Source organism: Canis aureus, chromosome 15, assembly GCF_053574225.1.
Source record: "Canis aureus isolate CA01 chromosome 15, VMU_Caureus_v.1.0, whole genome shotgun sequence".
NCBI lineage: Eukaryota > Metazoa > Chordata > Mammalia > Carnivora > Canidae > Canis > Canis aureus.
Genome location: NC_135625.1, coordinates 1,410,504 through 1,427,461, shown reverse-complemented (window position 1 = coordinate 1,427,461; position 16,958 = coordinate 1,410,504). Strand labels below are relative to the sequence as shown.

At 50.0% G+C, this 16,958-nt stretch overlaps 1 protein-coding gene across 2 annotated transcripts in view; it reads left to right on the top strand.

Annotated features, from left to right (window-relative positions):
• Positions 1 to 13,125, top strand: part of CSMD1 (CUB and Sushi multiple domains 1) — a 1,870,054-nt gene extending 1,856,929 nt beyond the window's left edge. For both annotated transcript variants that reach the window (XM_077848529.1, XM_077848528.1), the window contains 4 exons: positions 302 to 414; positions 1,132 to 1,219; positions 7,574 to 7,706; positions 9,796 to 13,125. In XM_077848529.1, coding sequence (XP_077704655.1) covers positions 302 to 414; positions 1,132 to 1,219; positions 7,574 to 7,706; positions 9,796 to 9,955 — 494 coding nt within the window. In that variant the 3' untranslated portion in view covers positions 9,956 to 13,125. The remainder of the gene's footprint in view (positions 1 to 301; positions 415 to 1,131; positions 1,220 to 7,573; positions 7,707 to 9,795) is intronic.
• Positions 13,126 to 16,958: the final 3,833 nt, after the last annotated feature.

Here is a 16,958-nt window from a genome sequence, read left to right as displayed (position 1 = left end):
ACATTTTAAGACATTAACATACTTGAATGTATATTCCCTTTATTCTTTCCGTGGGATAAAGATGTTGAATTTAACGAAGAGGAAGGGTCCTGTTCGAGACGGGCATGGGCTTACACAGAAGGGCTTTCCAAGAGAACCGGAGTCTGGAATCCACAGTTTAAGAGTAAAAACAAGAATTTCTATTATTCCTGATATTGTCGTCTCTGGACCATACTTCAGAGCAAACGGGCCGAATGCCTGAGTTATTAACCTTTGTGCGTTCCCACAATGTAAGCATAACTATTTGGGTTTTTTTTCGTAGGAGTTTACAAGAAAGAAGAGGCTCACTTACTTCTGAAAGCTTTTCAAATTAAAGGGCCCGCAGATATTTTCATGAGCAAGTTTGAAAACGACAACTGGGGACTGGCTGGTTACGTGAGTACTTGCCGTGGAGGGTTGTCACGCAGCACGGGGTCGGATCACAGCGGTCCCTGCGAGGTGAAGGGGGCCCCTCGAAAACCCATCGTTCCCTCTGCTTCGCAAACAGCGCAGTCCTCTTACCCTTTTGCTTTATAAAAGGAAGAAACCTAGTTTCTGAAATGAGACATAGACGAGTGGTTACAGCTGGGACAGAGCAGGACTTAGATCCGTGTTCTGTGTGCTCAACACCACATTCCCACCCGACATCTGAACACGCCCATTGGGTAACCGCTCTGAAAGCTCTAAAAAAAGTCATTCCCAGAGTCAGAGATTTAAGATGTCTCATCGAGATCCTTCTTTGCAAGTTAACCATCCTTTGTGTTCTCATTCATTATCGGGCCTAAGAGTCTCCAGGCTCACATGAGGTTGTGTCACAAGAGAGTTTGACGTAATGTAGGTTATATAGTAATTCGTGTATCGGTCCCCTTTACAAGGGATGGTTAATCTTTGAATATGTTGTAAATTTTACAACCTGTTTTGGGGTGAAAATGACATATTGGGAATGCAGAGGTCAGTTGAAATTCACAGGTGTCTTTTCCAGTTTTTAACACCAATGTGTCACTGGAAGGAAGGCCCGTATCTAGCCGTGAGAAATACAGTTATATTATGATAGAAGAGAGAGTATTATTAATCCTTGCTATGCACTGTTTTCTTTCTGTTCATGCATACCAGGTGTCATCAGGACTCGAGAGAGGAGGATTTACTCTTCAAGGTGATATTCATGGAAAAGACTTTGGAAAATTCAAGCTCGAAAGGCAAGGTAAGTGCTCTTATGTTGTTGTTGGTTTTTTTTTTTAAGCAAATATCAATTTGGTCTTCAAATGATTGCACTGAAAAGTAATGGGAAGGTCCTGACTTTGGAAAGAACATAAACAGAAGTAATGGGAGGGATGAACATATTTTACAACAGAATAAAAATTAAATGCTGTGAATAGCAGAACCGACAATACAGAGCTGGAAAAATGCAATATGTATACCAGATATGGAATTCATATCCTTACTCCAGGAAGAGATACTAAAAAATATGGGTAAAATAAAGCAAAGATGAAACTCGGAGAATTAAGCTAACTACTTTGCCCTAGGAAAATTATCAGAGGAATGAGGAGTGGCCAACAACATATGAAAAAGTCTTTAACTCCAAAAAAAAAAAAAAGCACATTATGGTAACAAAGATTTTTCCATCCTTAATGATTAGAACATCAGATCTTTAAAGAAAGCAATTATTCTGGGGAACAGTAGGCATGGGTGCCACGGTGCTCCATTTTAGAGGGAGTCCAGCCAAATAAGGATGATCTGATGACACCTTTCACCCAGTGCATTTGCCTTTGGAGATTTCAGCCAGACAAGTGTGAAAATTACTCTTCATGCATCTCACACAGCTATCATCAGAGAGTTGCTTAAGTAAATAATTTTATGCAAAGTGTTGCATTAAATAGGAAGCAATTTAATTCAGTATATTTCATTAAAGAAGTGAGGACTGTATACTGACGTGCAGAGACATTCGTGACTTCCATATGAGAAGAAAGTTCACCATGGATAGACAGACAGATAGGTCCTCTTTCCTATCTTTCTCTAAGACTTGCTTTTTATCTTAGTAATTGGAGATATAAAATACATGGAAAAAAAAGTCACTAGAGTAGAAGCCTACCTCATCTACCAGCTAGGTTTGTAATCTAGGATGGGTTACATTCGTCTTGGGCCTCTTTCTTCGTCTGACATCTCATAGGTACATCAGTTCTGGATTGTTACTAAGATTAGGAGAAAAAAAATAAGATTAGGAGACACTGTAAAGCGTTTGCCTGGTGCATGCTGAAGCTCTTCACACGTGGAAGTCATGGCTGTTGTCACTGCTGACATGGAGGAGAAAATGCCTTTTGTAATGAGATGAGCACCACATTTCTCCTGAACAGTATAGACTACATTATACTTTACTTGTTGAATACCATTAACATAATAATTTTATAGAATCCACTATGCCCATATAGGCTTTAATACCAGAGTTGCCTTTCAGAGACACGAGAGTCTAATATTTTGTGATGGTTGCCACCGATTACCCATTTCGTAAGACTTTTATCAAGATAAAAGTCTGAGGGATTCCAAAGGAAAGGTATCCCAACTTGTGTATTATTATATTTTTTTTAAAAAACACTTGATCAAAAAGAATAATTAATCATAAAATACTCTAAATCCATCTTTCCAAGTGCGGTACTTCTAAATAAAGAGCTTTAAATTATGTCATCGATGGTGGAGATGGTCCTTTAAATTGGGTTATGTTATTTTGAGGTAATAAAATAGGATAAATGCATTGGACCAACACTAATGATGAGCAAAATTTTCTCTTGCTCTAAGCCAAAAACCCTGCAGTTATCGTCCTCCTTCCTCCCTCAGCACACGCTCTAGTAATTCCGCTGAAGGATGCCCCGGTGAGCAGGACAAGGTACCCTGTGGCTGTCTGGGCTTACTCATCCCATGAAGCCAGCCTGCACTGTCACTGTGCTTTTGCAAATCTCCTCACATTACACCATTTCTCTCTAATCTAACAAAATAGCAGCTTGCTTTAACAAGTAATCTTTATTCTCACATGAGGACAAGTTTATTGTCAGGAAAAACAGTTTGCCTCACAAATAATCTGAATCACAAGCAAGCCTCCCATTCAACTAATTAGAAAAGTTGACGCTTCAATATGCTTCACCAGCGACCATTCATCTCGGATTTGGCTAAACCCTATTTTTATGGATTAAAAATAAACAACTTCTTCATTGTCTCCTCCAGTCAGTAGATAAACTGGAGGAAAGTGATGATCATTAAGTGAATATTAACCCAAGTTGGGTGGAAAGACCACTCTAATGCAAAACCTAGTGATAGGCTGGTCTGTTAGAAACCTAGTGATAGGCTGCTTTGCCCATTTAACCTGAATTGCCCCATCTGCAACCCCACGTACACATGTAAACAGAATGGAAGGAAAGCAGTGTAAAGTAGGCATTTGATAAAGGACTTGTACCCAGAATATATAAAGGGCTCCTATGGTTCATTAATACAGAAGCCAATAACCTAACTTAAAAGTTGGCAAAGGATTTGATTAGACATCTCTTCAAAAATATGCAAATGACCAGTAGGCACCTGAAAAGATGCCCAACGTCATGAGTCATTCGAGGAACATAAATGAAACCGCACTGAGACGCCACCTCACGAACGCTGGGTGGGCACTGATCACACAGACAAGCGGTGGCCGAAGTGTGAAGAGATTGGAACCCTCATACTTGTGGAAGGCCCATGGAAGTGGTCCCGCTGCTGGAGGAAGCAGCTACACATAAAGTTACCCTGAGGCACAGCCATTCCATTTCTACGTGTTTGGCCGACACAACAGATGTGAGAACATATGTTCACACGAAAACATGTGCACGGTGCTCCTAGAAGCATGATTCCAAAAGCCCAAACGTGGAAGCTACCTGGATGCCCATCAACTAATGAAGAGATGAACAAAATGTGGTATATCCATACAATGGAATATTATCTTGGAAAGACCTTATGAGGAAGTCTCTCCTCATAGGAACCATTCATATATGCAAAAAAAAAAAAAAAACATATATTGTATGATTTCATTTCTGTGAACTGCCCAGAACAAGCAGACCTAAAGAAACAGACAGCAGATCGGGGGTTGGCTGGAGCTGGAGGTTGGGCCGTGAGCAATGACCTCCAAGGGAGACGGAGTTTCCTTTAGGGGGGGCAGCAGTGTTCTATGATCAAATCATAGCGATGACTGTAATGCCATGTGAATATACTAAAGGAACTGTGGGCTGTATGTATGCATTATTCTTATTTATTATTTTTGCTTTATTATTTTTATTTGTGTTTAATTTATTATTGTGGTATAATTGACAGGCAATGTTCTGTTGGTTTCAGGGGTACAACACAGGGTTTCCAAGCCTATTCATTACTCTGTGCTCACCACGATAAGTGTAGTCGCCATACGACATTATTACGATACTTTTCACAATATTCTCCATGTGGTGCTTTTCATCCCTGTGACTTATTTATTTTATAACTGAAAGTTTGTACCTCTTAATCTCCTGTATCTGTTTCAACCATCCCTTTACCCACCTCCCTTCTGACAACCATGAGTTTGTTCTCAGCATAAGGCCTATTTGGTTTTTGTTTGGTTTGTTTTTAGATCGCACACACAAGTGAACTCGTATGGTATTTGTCTTTCTGTCTCTGACTTATTTCACTCAGCATAACACCTTCTGGGTCCACCCACGTTGTCACAAATGGCAAGAGCTGCTGCTGCTTCTTTTTTCCCTTGGATGAGTCCTATTCCATGGCTTGTGTGTGTGTATACACATCCCACATATACAGATCCACACACATATATACGTCACATCGTCTTTGTCCATCAGTAGACTTATATATACTGTGGGTGAATTCTCTGGTACATGAATTCCTTTCAATAATGAACTTTAAAAACACTGAATGGGTTAGCTTGCCACATATGAAGAGATGCTCACCTTCATTCTTAAGCAAAGAAATGTAAATGAGAAACTAAGGACATTCCACGTTTGATTTGTCAGAGCAGGAGTAGTAGTAATAGTAAGAAGAAGGGGGGCCGATGGGAGGAGAGGGAAGGCCAGGGGAAGAGGGTGGCAGCTGGATGTGATGCGGTTGCCCAGCGTTTTGGTATTAGCCCTCAGGGAACAGTGGTTGGAATGAAAGTGAAGCATCACTGTGGAGGGCAATCAGGTAAGATCGGGCAACAGTGGAAGTTAGAAATTCTGTTAGGCAGTGATTCTACGGGGTAGGATTTACCCTGTGTATTTAGACTCCTGCTGATGTCTGGTCATAGGAACAAGATTTCATCGCAGCATTAGGACAATACTGGAAATAGCCCAAATGTTCTTCAAAGGTAGATTGGCTGGAAAAATTCTGGCATAGCCAATTAGTACGATACTATACGCCTCCGAAATAAACCTGATTCATGTGTGCTGATGAAGAACTTCAAACGTATATGGTTAAGTTTAAAAAGCCAAATACAAAAAATAAATGTATTTAGTATTCCCATTTTTTTTTAGAAAAGCATGAGAAGAGAATCTAACATACATATCAATAGTACATGGCTGGAAGGGCATTGAAAAAACAGCCATAAAGAGGAAGCCTAGCATTAAGGGCAAAGAGTGACACTTTATTTCCATTGTCCTTTCTATTATTTATATCTTTTTTATGCCATTTTCATTAATATCATGCGCAAGCTACTGCACGCCCTTTAAATTACTGAAGCAAAGGTAAATAAATAGCTGCAATTAACCAGGAGCTTCTGAAGGCATAATGTCCTCAAAATACGCTTCGCTCCATAGTTCCCACAGATCTCTTACATCGCTCTGTGTTACGATGCCCAGCCTCCCGAGGCATGCCGGTTGTCCACGATTTTATTGGCAAGAAGCCTGATACCTATTATGGTGGAAAGTAGATAGTCTTGTCTGCAGGTGACAAACAGTAACTTTGGTTAATTTAAGCAGAACCCAAATTTATTAGAATGAGGCAAAGAGAGACTCACAGAACTACAGCAACCTAGAGAATGAGGCGGGGTAACTCGACGGAGGCTGGTGGGTGCTGAGGTACTGCACCCCGTTTCACTTCCACGCACACCGTGAGCAACCACTGTGTTCTAGGTTCTCTTGCAGGCACCGGGGATTCAGGAGGAGAGCTGGCCAGCCAGCTCCCCGGCATAACGGAGCTTCTGTTCTATCAACATGGGGCCCGGCGAACTTGCGCTGTTTGTGCTGTGTGCTGGGCATCGTTCTGTGGGCCAGGCAGCGGAGGTGTCCTGATATTTAAACGTCACCTCATATCAGAGGAGCTGGTGCCCCCCTGAGTGCTATGACTCAGCTCCCAGTGCAGGTGGGGTCACCGCTGGACGCACCACCGGGCACTCGGCCTGTCCTCAGGCTGTTCCTCTGCTGCAGCCACAGGCTGGGCTCCCACCATTTCGGGGTGTTCTGCGTCAGTCACTCCGATTCAGTGCCCAGGGTGGGGGCTTCCAACGGGATGCGACGTTTAGAGACAAGTGTCTGACATCTTCCCCTTCCGTGGAGGGTGGTGAAGGCATCTGAGAATGAAACATGCAATCCGATTGATACATGCTGATAAGAAAGGCTCTAAAGAAATAGGGTTAAGTTACAAAGAGCCAAGACCAATTATGAAATACATTAGAAATATGTTATAAAATATTAGACCTTACAATGGTAAGGAGTTGCAAAATCCTGAATCTGCTGAGACAATCTGATGAGACACATCACATCATTATGACGCCTTAAATGTGAAAATGATATATTTTTAAAGCTATTTAAATACATTTAATATTTGATTGCTCATTTACATTTGTGGTTTGTGGAAAAAAGTGAAATAAAACTTCTCTTTTATTTGACATTCCATAAATGCTGGAAATATACTTCTAAAACCAGGTCAGCTTCTTTGCAGCAATTCTGACAGGTTCAGACGACCCTACTCGGAATCCACTGCACACGCACACTGAGTGGGCTCATCCGATTCAGGCAAATACATTTCAAAATTCATTCTATCAGTAAACTCCTAAGAACAAACCTCCTTATTTGGCAATAATTCCTTAATAGATGTTTTCTGATTTGAATTTTCAGTGTCTGCATCCCTCGCAAGGCCACACATCTATCTGCCATTCTGTCGATATGGATCATAAATTCACGACTATGTCACCTTTGTGATGTTTGAGGCTTTTACATCTGCCTTCCCTTCTAATGGATGGAAATATGTTTTATCACTATTTTGTGTCCTTATAAACTTACCTTATGACATTGAACCACGTTCTTCTTTTGCGTATTCTTCAACTGCAACGAATTTTGCATAAGATGAGAGAGATTACACCCACATATTCCCATGTGGAGAACGAAATGCCATGTATGGAGAGACCTAGTTTCTGTTAGTTGATCATCAACATAGATTTTAAGACCTTCCAAAAAGAGTTACCAGTCTGGCTGTGACATCGCTTCCTGTAGAGTTTGGACCCATTTATACAATTTACCGTAAATTTACGTTTGTTGGAGTGTGAGTACGGTACCGCAAATTAATTATTCCTTTTATTTTCCAGATCCCTTAAAATCTGATCAAGACTCTTCAAATCATTACCACGGCACTAGTAGTGGCTCCGTCGCGGCTGCCATTCTGGTTCCATTCTTTGCTCTAATTTTGTCAGGGTTTGCATTTTACCTCTACAAACACAGGTACTGTGAAAACGCCAACGGTACGAAAACGCTGTGCTTGTAAAGCGCTGGTCTGGTGAACATGCGTCTGCTCCCTGTCACGTGCATATGTGTGTTGCACGGCTCTGCAGCATTCTCTCAGACATTAAGGATGCTCGTGGGGCAAGGTTTTGCTCTGCCGTTTGCCATACGTTTTCAGCAGGCCGAGTTTGAGGAGTGAACTTTAGGAGAATAAATAAATGGATTAAGAAATAACATGCTATAGTTCATAGTTGATCGAAAGATGCAATAAAGGACCGGTTTTCTACTTCAAGGTCCACAGTCAGGGATATTAGGGTGCTATTTCCACCTTCCAGCAGAAGATTGAACAGAATGCTTTTTTTTTTAGATTTTATTTATTTATTCATGAGAGACAGAGAGAGAGAGAGAGAGAGACCCAGGCAGAGGGAGAAGCAGGCTCCATGCAGGGAGCCCGACGTGGGACTCGATCCCAGGCCCCCCGGGGTCACGCCCTGGGCTGAAGGAGGCACTAAACCACTGGGCTACCCGGGCTGCCCCAAAATGCTCTTTATGAACACTTTCAACTCCACAAATCTGTGATTTTTAAACTGTTGATTTATTCCTTTCTTCGGCAGATACAAACTGAGCTCTTACTATGTCCTAAGAGATATTACGTGTTCCATCCCTTGAAACGTGTTCTATCTCTTAATTTCCATACCCCCACTAGCTGAAAAATGTCAACACTTGACAAAACCAACTCTAATGAAATAGATCCTTTCCTTGGAGTTTTGTGGATGCTCCTCCCTCCACACCCCCACCCTCCAAAAAAAAAGCGAAACTAAGCTGTGGAGGAATTTTAAGTCCTTATACATTTCATCTTTTTCTGGATGATGTATTTCCTGGAAGAATGTGACACTATGCCAAACTGTTCTAAAATACTATTTGGGGGGATGCCCGGGTGGCTTAGCGGTTAAGCACCTGTGTTCAGCCCAGGGCCTGATCCTGGAGACCCGGGATGAAGTCCCATGTTGGGCTCCCTGCATGGAGCCTGCTTCTCCCTCTGCCTGGGTCTCTACTCCTCTCTCTCTCTGTGTGTCTCTATGAATAGTTAAAAATAAAATGTTTAAATATATATATATATATAGATAGATAGATAGATAGATAGATAGATAGATAGATATATCTACTAGGAAATTACGGAAGGATCATCACATCCAATATCCAGGGATGTTTTCGCTGGTGTGGGTCTTTAAAGTTCTATTTTGATCACCTGGCGTATTTCTCTTATGTAATTTCTTCTGGAAAAGGGTTGGGGGGGGGGCAGAGACTAGATAGATTTATGTCTTTTACATTTAAAAATTCTTCAATTTGGGCAGGAGCCTGCTTCTCCCTCTGCCTGTGTCTCTGCCTCTCTCTCTCTCTCTCTGTGTGTCTCTCATGAATAAATAAATAAAATCTTTAAAAATGGAAATAAAAATCATTCCATTCAAATAAATAAATAAATAAATAAATAAATAAATAAATAAATATAAATAAATAAAGAAAGAAAGAAGAATGAATAAATAAATAAATAAATAAATAAATAAATAAATAAATACCCTTCAGTTCTCTAATCATAGGTCATACTCAGGGGTTTCCTTTTACATAGTCAATGTAACCGATAGTTTGATGCAGTGCGGTGTCTCCTGCGAAACTGGTCCCCGGCCACGTTACGTCCTCAAGCACCGCCGGCAGATAGCGACGGTCACGAGGGTGGTGGATAGAGTCTGTGTTTCTGTTTCCCTCCCCCCAAGCAGTCCTGAAGGGGCGACGTGCTGACGAAGCCGTCCCGCTTTCCGGAATGACTTCCCCACGGTCATGTGAGGTGACGGGCAGGTGTCTATCCCCAAATCCCAGGGACCCCGGCACGGCGGGCCCTCCCCGGTGGCCAAGAGTATTCGCAGGAATCAGACAGTTCCTTGGTTTGGGAAGGAGCAGATCAGGGGGAGGCGGCAGGTGTGGGGGGCGAGGACGTGCGCGGGCCCTGCCACCGCCGACCTGCGGCCTCAGTCCCTGAGCCTCTGTTCTCGAACCCCGGGTGCTAATGGTCTGTCCCTTCTTTGCCCTTTAGAACGAGACCAAAAGTTCAGTACAATGGCTACGCGGGACACGAAAACAGCAACGGACAAGCTTCCTTTGAAAACCCCATGTATGACACAAACTTAAAGCCCACAGAGGCCAAGGCTGTGCGGTTTGACACGACTCTGAACACAGTGTGCACAGTGGTATAGCCCTCAGTGCCCCTTAGGACTGACTCATAGCCATACCTCCGACGGACAAGCAGTAACTCCTTTGGTGCCACAGACCCCCCTGCACTCCTGGCTTTGCGCGGTGACCGGTCGCGGGCCGCAGCCTGGCGAGGACGGGACGGCACGAGCCCCGCCACCCGGCGGCCGGGAGCCACGGCGCGCGCAGGGAAGGCTGCGAGTCAGGCCGCCGCTGCGGGCTCGACGCCTCGGACTTTCCTATTTCTGTGTGGCTGGGATGCCCTTCAATGCAATCTCCTGGGCACGTGGATACATCCTTCGGGTGCGGTGACAAAATGGTAGCACCACAACACCACAACACGCCGTTCGGTTGTTTTCTGGTTTTTGTTCTTGTTTTAACCCCCATGAATAGGAACACTCTGAAAAACAACAACAACAACAAAAAAGCTCTCTCTCGAAGAAGAAGAAGACACCTTTCTGGTAGACGCACACACCTGCAAACGCTTCACTCTGTCCTTCCTGAGACCTGACAAGCTTTGAGGACTCACCGGTCCGCTCAGTGTCCATTCCTAGGGCCGTCCGCAAATTCCCCCGGTCAGCTGTCCTATTGCAGAATTTTTGATGCACAATTTTTTGCACTAGTGTGTTATGAATGACTGAGTAAGATTCTGATAAAAAAAAAATAAACTATTTACACAGGGTTTATACACACGCTCCATTGTATATAAGCATCTTCCCACGCGGTCAAGCGAAACATCCACCATCCGTTCAGTTGGCGTTAGAGAGAGGAAGTGTCGCTGACGTGGCACAGGTGTAAGAGGGAAATGCGGTGTTGAAGACATTTCTTTTATTACTGCTTCCTTTAGCTACATGTGTGTGTCGAATTCATCGAAGATGTCGAAAAAGGAAAAAAAAAAAAAAGAGGCCTTTTTATGTTTCCTCCCGCACACACGGTCCCCCGCTCGGGATCGCCCGGAGCGCCACCGCGGCCGCGCGGGATGGCGGGGGCGGGTCGCAGCGTGTCTCTCTGCCATGTACAAAATGTCAATAGTTAATTTATTTCCGATAGCTCGAGGACGTGCGGGGTCAGCCCACCGCCGTCTTCCCGTGCGCCGTGGTTGGCCCCCTGGGCGCCGCCACCCGCGGGCCACGCTGGAAAGACGGTTGCCAGGTGGCGCCTTGACCTCGGTGGGGCCGGGCCAGGATCCAGATGCCGCGTGTTCCCCTGGAGGCAAGGGGCGGTGACGCACACGCTCCCTGCCTGAGGACACGTTTCGTACTTTGCTGTGGCTTCAGTTTCCTGCGAAGCCCAGAAGCAGAGACGATTTGGCTGATTTTTTTTCCACCTTTAAAATGTATTCTCTGTACGTTCCGAGTTATGGTCTGAAGACGGTCGGTGTGACCTCCCCTCCCGGGGTGGGTAGGGTCAAAGCGTGAAGGCCAGGACGTGGCGGGGAGACGACGGATGTAACCAGATCCAGGCGAAGATCCTGTTTGTCTTCACCGATACCGGTTTGGTCGGAGACGTTTTGAACAGATGATGCTTATTCTCCCATCGGGGTCTTGGGTTCGTTCCCAGGCCAGGGTCCACAGCGCCTGGCGGACTCGGCCACACCTGGCGTGGAGGCGGACGCGTTGGTTTCTCTGTCGAGCGTCTCAAGGCAGGACTTCAAACGTGAAAAATGAAAGAAAGAAAACAAAAAAGTCGCAAACACCTGTCAGGATAAGAGCTCATCCGTCCAAGTCGTGTGTGTCGGTGTGAGCGCTTTCGCGGACTTCGTGTCTTTGGTTCCCACTGTTCTGTCCGTCGTTCCGAGGGGCGAGCGCCGTTAGGAGGGCCTGGCCGACCCCTTCTGGGGGCTTCTCGGCCTTCGGAATCCCGCTCCCCGTTCCTGAGCACCATGCAGAGCTCCGTGCCCCCTTTCCGCCGGCCGGCCCGCCCGCTACCGCGCCCGGAGATGTGCTGCGTGACCCGGGGCGTCACCCGAGCTGTCCTGGGGCCGCAGGAGGTCAGCGGGAGCCAGAACCACGCGGGGGCTGGGGGGCGGCGAGTGCAGGGGGGAGCCGGGGCGGGGGACGCCCTAGCCAGGTGTATATATCTATACATACGTGCATATATATAAATACCTTGTACATATCTGAGTTTGAGTCATTCAAACTAGGTGCAAAACGCTGACTTCGGAGTCTGGACCAATGTCGCTCTTCCCCCGTCCCTGACCCGCTTGCCGGTCAACGACGTCACCAACTCCTGGACCGACAGGACACACACACACGCACAGAAACCACATATCACGTTAGACGTTATTTTCCTTTGTGTGCAGAGTCAACCCGGCCTTTGGGTGCCAGTTTGGAGCATGTTCTCAACAAACAAACAAAAACGAGAAAGAAAAAAGAAAAACACAAACAAAAACAGCCCACCCCACTCCGTGAAATCCTCCTGCGGGGAGGCTGCGTAGCCTCGTCCCCGGGTGTGTGCGGGAGCATTCAGGTCTCCCGCCGGGTGTCGAGGGCCCCGTGGGCGGCGACAGCCTCCTGGAACCCCCGGAGCCGGGCGCGGGAAGGACCCCAGCTAACACCGTCATGTGCTTCAGAGCTGTTTAAAACTGCTGCTTGTTTCACACATCTTTTGCCTTTCTTCAGGCTAGCTGCAATAATTTTTTTCTTCTGTAAGATATTTTGTAAACAACCACACACACACACACACACACACACACACACAGAAAAAGAAAAAAAAAAAGCTATTCTCAAACAGGGGGAAAGAACGCTGGTGTCACGATCAGGAAACCCACCGCATCTCCGCCCGCCCCGTGTTACCATCTCGCCACATGCTGCTGACATGAAGTAGGTGCAAACGACCTTTTTGTACAGAGATATATTTTTTATGAAGAATTTGTAAAATTATTAAATATGCTGTAATTTTTTGATTAATGTAGGTAAATTGTTAAAAAAAAAAAGATAAATGTTTTTACGATACAGAACTGTAACTTTCCCAATAATGTACAATGTACCATCTCTAGCTGATTCTCAGTTCCGATCCTATCACACATGTATTAATATTAAAGTGGCCTGTTAAAATCAACAGTATCTTTTTTTGTCAAAAAAGAAAAAAAAATTATAAAGAGAGTGTACTATAGCCTGTGCAATGCCACCTATCTTTAAAGCAAATCAGAGTTCTAATTAAATATTTAATTTTAGATTTCTATCTTCCGGTGTGAATTCATTCGCGCGGGTACATGCACGCGAGGGTGCGGCCAGGAGGGGGGCGCTGGGGGGTCGGGGAGGGCTCCCAGGACACCCGTGTGGGCTCCCTGCCCCCCCACGTGAGCACCGCAGGCCCCCGACAGGTGAGCCCCCACGTGTGGCCCGGCGAGCGGCCCGGCGGCGGATCTCCCACCTCCTCACGGTTCTCCTAGACCAGGGAGGGATGCTGCTCCCGCCCCAACCAAGGGCGAGCCTGCGTCGTCATGGTTCGGGGGGAAAAATGGGAGTGAGTTCCTCCTGCAGACTTGACGCTGCCGAGCGATGACGTGGAACGTGCTGCCCAGGGGGCCGCCTGCTTATCACACCCGAAGGAGGCGCCCAGGAGTCCCCAGCAGGGCCCCTGGACTGCTCGGGCCCACCTGGCTGCGGGGCTGTGGGGACACGGGGACACGGGCCATCCCTGGGTGTCCTGAGTCCCTGGACCGCTCGGGCCCACCTGCCGCGGGGACGCAGGGATATGGGCCATCCCTGGGTGTCCTGAGCCCAGTGACCACACACCAGAGACCACTGACAATAAAAGGAAAACCCCCAGCAGCCTCCAGAATGAGGTTTTCCTGCCCGCCTAGACCCTGGTCTCCCAGGAGCCGTGGATGGGCCGGTGGCCCCAGACGGCACCTGCTAGGCACCCCCTCCCCTCCCCGTCTCTCCCCACCTCTCTGCGCCTGCTCCCCTCCCCCTCCCGCCCCTGCCCCCACTTCCCTCCCCCTGTGGTGCGGCTGTGCAGGAGGGGCCGAGAGCCTCACACCCCAACCCCCGCCCTGCCCCCACCCGGGCACCGACCCGGACCCCCGCAGCCCGCCCTCAGCCCCGGCTCCTGGGAACCGCGGTAGGACCGCCGTGGGTGGGGGCTGTGCCACCTGGTGCCGCACACGCTGACACCCCCGGCATCCCGCCACCGCACTCCTGGCCTGTGCAGCCCGCAGGTCTCCCCTCCGTGTGGAGCCGTCGGCGGGGGGTGGTGTGGCCCCCAGGGCCGCTCTCCTCCTGGACCCGGAGCCCGAGAGGCGTGTGTGGCCGGGGGATGCAGCCCGCAAGACCCCAGGACCTGAGTCCAACCCCGCGGCCTGAGCCCGACACCTGCGGCCCGAGCCCGATCCCCAGGGCCTGAGCCCGACACCCCCACAGCCTGAGCCCAACCCCCTGTGGCCCCAGGGCCCGAGCCCAACCACCCCCGCAGCCTGAGCCCAATCCCCACGGCCGGAGTGTGACCCCCACGACCCGAGCTCGACCTTCTGTGGCCCCAGGGTCCAAGTCCAACCACCCCCACGGCCTGAGCCTGACCCCCATGGCCCGACCCCAACCTCCCACGCTGCCCCAGGGCCCAAGCCTGACTCCCCACAACCTGACTCTGACTCCCACCGTCACACCAGCCAATCCACACCTTCCCGAGGACGCCTTTCCCTCCAGGCCCCTGAGTCCCCCCACCTCCCTGGGCTGCACAGCCGTCCCCGCCCTCGGTCCGTGTGACCTGAGTCCCTGCGAGGGATGGCATCGGGCATGGACCGCACTGTCTGGGGCCGCCAGTCTCCGAGCCCACTAGACCCCAAGCCCGAAGGGAAAAAGGATCACAAGGCGGCTGCAGCTGGCAGCTCCCGGAGCTCCCTCGGCCTGCCCTGCAGACCTTGTCGGTGGGCCAGAGCCTCGGGGTCCCGGCCAACGGCGGGGTCAGCAGCCGGGCTGCTCCGGGAGAAAGGCTGGGGCGAGAGGGGAGCTCACACAGCCCCGCAATACTGCTTGGAAGGCAGCATTTTCATTTTTATCTTACATTTTATCCCGTGGGTGCAGTATCGGGGGCAAGATCCAAGGGCGAGGCAAGGGGTTAAAGCAGCTACGTGACGCCTGTGGAACGGGATACAGGAGAGCTGGGGAAGGAGGGCAGCTCGCGGTCTCGGGCGCAGGCCAGCCCCACCTCGCGCTCCGTGCTGGGCGTGGAGCCCGCGTGAGATCCCCTCTCTCTCCCTCTGCCTCTGCCCCTCCCCGCCTCTTAAAAAAAAATGATGAATGAAATAAAACATCATCCTGCCGAGCGGAGTCTCAGACGTGCTTTCCTACAGGTGAGCAAAAGGCTTCGCACACACGTGGTCTGGAAGCCTGAGAAAGGGCGCAGGGCCGCTGAGGGCTCCGGGGGTCGGGACGGGGACGGAGGCTCGCCCTGCAGCGTCTAGTAAGGTGCACGGTGTGCGTGACCGTCCCCACGGTGGGCGCGGACCCCGAGTCACGTGGAGATGGACGCGTGTGTGCTGTTGGCCAGGACGACGTCCTCCGGCCGCTCAGGCCCGACAACACCCTGTGACGAGCTACGCTTCACGGTGGGTGATTCTGTCCAGCTGGCGCCAGGGTCCGCGCGGGGCGCTCGTGGGTGGGCCGGGTGGGCCGCCGGGCGGGGGGGGCTCGGGGCGGCCAGCGCTTGTCCCCCGGTGTTCCCCACTGCGGACGGGCCTCCTGGGAGCCTCCCCCGTCGTAAGCGACTCGCATCGCCGCACCTTTTATATTAAGATCAGTCCTTCTCGGGAAGAACTTTGCCTTTGAAAACGTGAGTTTACTTCCCGCGACCGATCGTGGAGACTCCGGTTATTAGGTCTCCGGGGGCCTTTCTGCTCCCCGGGGCTGTGGGGGCCGCCGGAGGTTGTCATTCAGGAATGAGACGTCCCGGGGTTGCCTTTAGCAGGACAATGAAGGGACCCACCTGGGCTTTGGAGCACCGGCCGGGGTCCGTGAGGGACCTACCGGCAGGAGCGCGGTCGGGGGGCTCCCGGGGGTGCCCGGGTCCGTGTGATGGTGGTGGCCTCGCAGTCGAAGAGCAGCGATGCAGGCCGAGCCCCGGGAGCGACCAGGATGCGCAGCGTGTGACACGGAGCTCACGGCCGGGGGGGGGTGGTCCTAGGTCACTGGGCCGCCCTCAGGACTCTGGGCGGTCAGAGTCCACCGTGGGCCCCGCGAGGGCTCAGGCTGGCCAGACGCAAGGCCAAAGCGCACCGTGTGCCACGGAGGCAGCTCCCCCGTGGAACCCGGGCAGGTGGGGCAGGTGGTGGCCGCTTGGTCCCTCGCTGCTGGCGCTGTCTCCCCACAGTCCCGGGCCGGGACAAGCCCCCACGGGCCTTGGTGGCCGTGGCCACACGGGACGCCGGCAGGTCCGGCCTCACTCCAGCCCCTGCAGGGCTGCGGCCTGGGACGTCCCTGCACATCCCACACGTCCCCCCCGGCTGATGCTGGTGCGAAGAGGAGACGGGGTGTGCCTCTCGCCAGCTCTCTGCCACCCTGGATGGCAGCGCCCTGCAAGTCGGCCCCCCGGGAGCAGAGCTCCACTCGGCATCAGGCCCTGGCATGCTCGTGACACCTGACGACCTGTGGCTTCCCGTGGCCCTCCTGGCCCCCGAGATCTGCAGGTCCTTCATTTGTGATTTTGCCACCCGGGGCCCTGGGGAAGAGAGGCAGCCTCCCTGACGTGGCTGAGTGTCCCCTTGCAGAAAATGTCTGTGGTGTGCTGGGCCCCCCCAAGCAGGTCTGCCCGTCCCTGCCCATCCCATCCCCTCCCATCCCGTCCCTGTCTGAGGCTCTGAGATGCTCCCGGATGATCCCATTAGGGACTGGGGGGCCGTGGATTCGGTGACTGATGTGGGGCAGTCCCAGCGGGCTCCCGTGCTCACGCAGGCGTGGGATGCTCTGTCTCCACCACCTTGTGGTTTTACACACAAGACCGACAGCACCTCTTCTGGGGGAGCTTTGTTTGCCTCTCGGATGGGAGCAGAAAAGCTGTGAGTCTGGA